Raw genomic sequence first — 6000 nt, 5'->3', positions numbered from 1 at the left:
TTTTCTCATAAGATATTTGTATGGTGTTTTGACACCTTAATATTTGTGAAATTTTAAAAAAATTACACCGCAAAAAACAGAAATCTTATCAAGTGACTGTGTCTAATTTTTTCATAGAAAATGTTGTTTTAGACTTAATATGAGCCACATTCACCTGACCAGTCCAGAAAAATGACAAAATCTAGGTCTGAGTAGCTTGTAACAAGTAAAATGAATAAATAAATAAGCCAAAGAATTAAAACAAAAGTTTCTTGTATTAATAAATTATTTTAGTTTCCAGCAAATTTTTGTTCCATTGGCAGATTTTTTGTTTAAACTATTTTTACTTGTTATGAGCAACTCAGACCTCATTTTGGTCTTTATAACTCATTTATGTTGTGTCTCTTTGTCCCACCTCAGCAACAGGGCCAACACATGTTGATTTTTTTATTGTTATGCCTTACAGGCTGAAAAGCTGATACTTCTACACGCTGATCCTCTGTTAAAGTGAGTTGTTGACTGTCTGTGAACTTTTTTTGACCCCCTTTTTGAAACTGAGAATAAAAAACGTTTTATTTTGACCTTTGGCCCCCTTCCTGAAGGTGGCCAAACAAAGGATTTCCTAGAGAAAACATAATGATAACATTATCCTCAATAACATCATGATGAGCTGAATAATGTAATCACTTAAAGAGTAATTAAGTATGCATATTTACATTTCCAGAAGCCCAAATTCTATTTATCTACACTTTACCCTCACACACACACGCCCCCACTTACAGGCACACGGCCTCCCCCATAAGCTCCTTCACACACGTAAACACACACACACACACACACACACACACACACACACACACACACACACACACACACACACACACACACACACACACGCAGAAACCCAGACTGTTTGAAGTGACAGCCCTGTCGTGCATGAGGTGTATTTATGAATGGTTATAGTGTGCCAGGACGGAAATTGTTCTCATACGAGGAAACATCTGGCCAAATTTTATCTGATGTATCTTTATTCTCATCTAAAGATGCCAACAAATAGTTACACAACTCTTCTCACAATGCAACACCAATTGGATCTCACATCCCGACAGCATGGATGAACTCACGGCTGTAATGAGATGAGTCTGAGATAGTCAAGGATGTGATTTATCGAGATACAAGAGATACAGTATAGTTATTTAAAAAATGATGTCATCCTTAAAGCTCTTCATCTATTTGAGTGGAAATAATAAATTCAGCTTAAAATTCTATAAAATAATAATAGTAATAAAACTTACATATGAAAACGTCACTTGGAGATGTTAAATGTCTCCCCCCACTGACAATATGTTTGTTTTATCTCTGGTCTCATCATGATAGCACTGACAGATGTATTATCAGGGGTGGCATGAGAGCATTTTGCCGCCCTGTGGACTCTGATGACCTCCTCTCTGCCACCCCCTACAGCCCAAGAGGGAAAACTCCAATTGCATGACAAGTAGTGAAGGAAATGAGATAATCTCTTTCACTCTCCTGCCTTTCTCTCACTGACATGCTTCTTAAATTGTTTCATGTTGTTTTTCCTGATCCTTGTTGCCCCGACAACGACTCTGCTGTGAGAAGTGACCGCACGGCAGGAGGCGGAGTCGTTAGGTGAGAAGCCTGTCATGTGAATCACATGCTCACACACATATTAACGTAAATATGAGCATTAAATAAAAGTGGTTTTACAATAAGCAAACTGACTTACAACTCTTCTGTTTGGACATCTTACACACACACACACACACACACACACACACACACACACACACACACACACACACACACACACACACACACACACACACACACACACACACAAACACATAACTCAGAAGCAGGACAGGATCTCCTGAGATCTGCTCACGAGGATCAAAGGACAGCGAGAGGCCAGACAGAGTGAACTTGCACGCAGCAGATCAAACACATCGCATGTTCCTCAGCTTCTTCTTCTGTGGTGGGTGCGAGTCCCGACATGCCCCCTCTGGAGAGCCTGTGCTCTGTAATTATCTCTCCAGCTGTTTATACCCAGGGCATTTGACCTCTGACCTCTGATAGCTACACCTTTCATAAAGCAGCTCACACGCCAGCAGTCACTGCTGAGGACAAATGGAAGCTCGTGCTCCTCACATATATTCAGGATGTTTCATTTGTTTTTAGTGTGTTTGGGAAACTATGAATATTTTAGGGTGGTTATTACAAGAAGATGAAATGCTGTGAGAACTTGTCACTTTGGTTGTCTCACCTGGTTGGTATTTGAACTGATACTGATCCAGCATTGGGTTGTCTTCTCAGAGGATTAGGTGTAAATTAGCGCCCTCTGCTGCTGGGGAAGCCTCACACCAGGTGAGACAACAAGGGTTTTTACAAAAAAGAAGAAAAAATATATATATATATTTAAGAGCTCCAGAGTGATTTGTAGGAACATGGCAGATCCCATGTGCCTTTGTGAATGATCTGACTGATGTACCGTTCTTTGGGAAGTCATCAGATGCTTTAAAAAAAAAAAAAACATCTGCAGGAACACCTCTATCAGTCTTCTCCACTGCCTAGGGATACTGTAACTGTATTAAAATCAAGAAAATGTTCTTCGCTGTACACAAGGAGATGGTTGTGACATGTGTTACAACCATCTCCATCCCTGTCAGCCAGTGTTTAGCTAGCTGTATTAGCATAGTAAATTGAATTTAGCATGTGAAAAATGTGTCACATTTTGCCTGAGAAAATACAATGTATCCTGATATGAGTCAAATGGTTTTATTTACATTGAGCATGTGCACTATCGCTCCTCCTTTAAGTCTACCACCTGTACTTCTCTCACATAGTAACCCCTGTATCTGTAAATGACATCACAGCATTCAGGGTGTAATGATTTATGAAAGTGTGTATCTGAACAGCTGATTCAGCTCTAAAAATAATCACAGACATCGCTTTTACCATGCTGGTTGATAAAAAAAAAGTCACTCTGGGCCAGAATGAAAGACTGGAAGTGGTAATAAGTACAGTGTTTCCCACTGTATGGGGCTGGCTACAGCCTGGTTGACTTACTGGGAGCTTGGTTGGAGTAAGGGGGGGTGGTTTACCTAACATAACTTAACAATTGGAAACAGGGACATGACAGCTAAACTGCATTCAAACACAACACCAGATCTTACAAGAACTCCTTTAAAGATGCTCTGAAGAGGATCCTTTTTAATTGTTTGTTTAAGACAACTTTTTACTGGATACAAAGCGCCGTAAGGTATATCAGTACTACAGTTACGGAGTGCTACTGTTTGAAAGGTGACATCAAGCAAGCATTGTACTAGCCAGCTAAATGTAATGCTATCGGCAACCGATGCTCCGACGTATCTGTCGGTTAATGTGACAACAAGTGAACACCATAAGTTAGTAAATAGTAAGTACTTTGGCAGGCGTTTACATTTAGCACAGCTGGCAGTGCAATGTTGCATGACAAGTGCATAATGTGTAACGTCAGTAAATCCTGGTTATGTCCTGCCAGTCATCTACCAAGCAGAGCTAACGTAACCTCACTCTTTATTTTATTGATAAACTCTCAAGTTTGAACAGACCACTGCAGAATAACTGCTGACTGTGGGTTGGAATGAACATTATCACCAACAGCTTAGCCCCAGTGTTATAGAGTGATACAGTCTGAGCTAAAGGCTAATTAGCCCGTTTAGCTTCCCTATGCTCGCCTGTCCTTTTTCTGTTTGAGAGTTAGGCTCCTGTATCTACCATCACTACAAAACTAATTACAGAAATGGTTTTAAGCAGAAAAAAACACAGATCTCTGTGTTTTTCTCTCCTCACTACTAAACTTTGTCAGTCGGTGTGGTGTTGTCATAGAGACCTACATGTGCCGTAAATCAATCTGGTCCTGGTCGACCCGGACAGGAAGTTAAGAAGTATCATTTTAAATGAGCACTTTTACCCTGCAGTAATATTTTGTGTCATCTGAATTCTCCCTCAGTTACCTGCTGGTAGATAAATCTTTGCAATAAGAAATGGGTGAGTTCAGACTTTGGCATGACCACCCTGCTGCAGCAACAGGTTTGCAAATATTTATTTATGTGTAACATTGATGTGTTAGCTTCCTGCTGTTCATGTTCCCATCATTTACTTTTACTTGTTTTGTTTTATCTAATATAAATCTCTGCCTCACAGGAAGTTTCCTGCTCCTTACAACAGTTTTGCCCATCAGCGTAAAGTTTTAGCTGTGTTGGCAAAAACAATTTGGTGTTATCTCAAATACAGCATGTAATTTCTACGTTTCAAACAACACATCTATTCAGTTTTTTGTTTCTAAGTTAATTTCTCTGGCTTTTTATGCCTTTAATTAGAAATGATAGGATAATGGACAGAGTAGGAAACAGGGTGAGAATGGGGGGATCTGATAGAAACAGGCCACAGACTGGATTGGAACCTGCCAGAAGATGAACCTCATGGGGCGCTATCTAAACCGCTAGGTCATCTGCACCCCACATCTTTTTATTTTAAAAAAGATCTAATCTGTCACAGTTCCAGCCTTTGATTATACATGGATACAGATAGCAAAGCTTTTTTATACTTGAACTTGTTTTATTTTATTGTACAAATTAAAAAGTATATCAGGTAAGAATGTTTCTGTGCAGCATTGAAGCAGTGGGCCTGTAACAGTCATGAATTAGTGTCTGAAGACTCCTCAGAGGAGAGGAGAGCTGTATAACTCAGAGTGGAGGTCTGGCTCCTGCAGACAGGTGCAGGGAGCTCACAGTGCGGGCCCTCGCTCTTTGTACCAACGCCCTGCAGGCAAACTGTCAGCAGCAGCAGAGCTTCCACGGACAGACTCGGGAACAGGAAGAGATGTAGACGATAAAGTTCATCGTTTGAAGTGGTTCAGCTCAGAGGCGCAGCTCAGACATAAAGGCACACAGTGCATCTTTCCAGCTTCATGCCGTGCACACACATCCCTCACACACACCACGGCTTGTGAAAGAGAGCCAGATAGTGCTCACAGTGGTTAAGAGAGTCTGTGGTCCAATTTCCGTGATCATAATCCTTGTGTCTCTCTGTTTTACTGTCCGTGGCAGTGTGAGGAGTGTATCCAAGGCCACATTCCAAACTCAACCCACAGGCACGTTAGGAATTATTTACACGTTGGGTTCTATGTGGGTGAGGTCAAAGGTCAGGTGTTGAGCATCACATCTCCTTGTCCAGAGCCCCACTCTACAAAATCCACTTCACCGCTGGAGTGAGGAGGACTGTCCTGGGTGATTTCCCGCCGCTCCCCAAACACCTTCTCCTGCAGTTCAATTATGTCGTTGCGGATGTCGGCCATCATTAGCAACAGGAAGTCAAAGGAGCCGGGTGGTCCCTGTGGACAGAGGACAAAATGAGGAATTAATGAGGGATCGGAAATGTTGTGATTGAGTTGTGAAAATAAATTCATGTTATAGAAAAGTCGTGTTTTGTGGGTGAATACAAACTCACAGGTGGACCTCTTGGACCAGGAGCACCTCTGTCACCCTGCAGACCAGAAACAGTAAAACGTTAACCCCATTCACCCTGAGACAGGTGTTCAAAAGCAACACAGACTGACAACAAGATCACGACAAAGACACACACCCATGCACATACACACACCTACACACAAAGAACGGAGAATTATTAAAAGCTCATGCAGAAAAGTGACGTAATGACCTTTAGTCCATCTCTCCCCGCTGCCCCAGGAGGTCCCTGTATGAACACACAAACAGGTACAAGGTATTATTAGTGTTCTGGTAAAGACATTAATTTCTTTTACTGTGTTTGATAAGTAGAGCAAAGATTAAAAATGTTTCAGCACATCTGGAGACAAATGTTGAATGATGGGTTTGACAGAATTTGTCACAGGCTGTCATACTGTGCACAAAATATTTACCCTGCTTCTCCTCTTAAACATATTAACTTTCATTTTTGAAATGCAAAGGACGTCCAAATATTTGATATTTAACCCTTTAT

The 6000-nt window shown here is 41.1% G+C and overlaps 1 protein-coding gene across 2 annotated transcripts in view; it reads right to left on the bottom strand.

Annotated features, from left to right (window-relative positions):
• Positions 1-2882: 2882 nt before the first annotated feature.
• Positions 2883-6000, bottom strand: part of LOC141788338 (collagen and calcium-binding EGF domain-containing protein 1-like) — a 73279-nt gene continuing 70161 nt past the window's right edge. For both annotated transcript variants that reach the window (XM_074667254.1, XM_074667253.1), the window contains exons 9-11: positions 5701-5736; positions 5491-5526; positions 2883-5374 (exon numbers count right to left, since the gene is read on the bottom strand). In XM_074667254.1, the coding sequence (XP_074523355.1) occupies positions 5186-5374; positions 5491-5526; positions 5701-5736 (261 nt within the window). In that variant the 3' untranslated portion in view covers positions 2883-5185. The remainder of the gene's footprint in view (positions 5375-5490; positions 5527-5700; positions 5737-6000) is intronic.

This window comes from Halichoeres trimaculatus, unplaced genomic scaffold (assembly GCF_033239565.1).
Source record: "Halichoeres trimaculatus isolate MK-OKI-2021-1 unplaced genomic scaffold, fHalTri1.1 fHalTri1_scaffold_3, whole genome shotgun sequence".
Lineage (NCBI taxonomy): Eukaryota > Metazoa > Chordata > Actinopteri > Labriformes > Labridae > Halichoeres > Halichoeres trimaculatus.
Note: the sequence above shows the minus strand (reverse complement) of the source record. Positions and strands in the feature narration are given on the sequence as shown.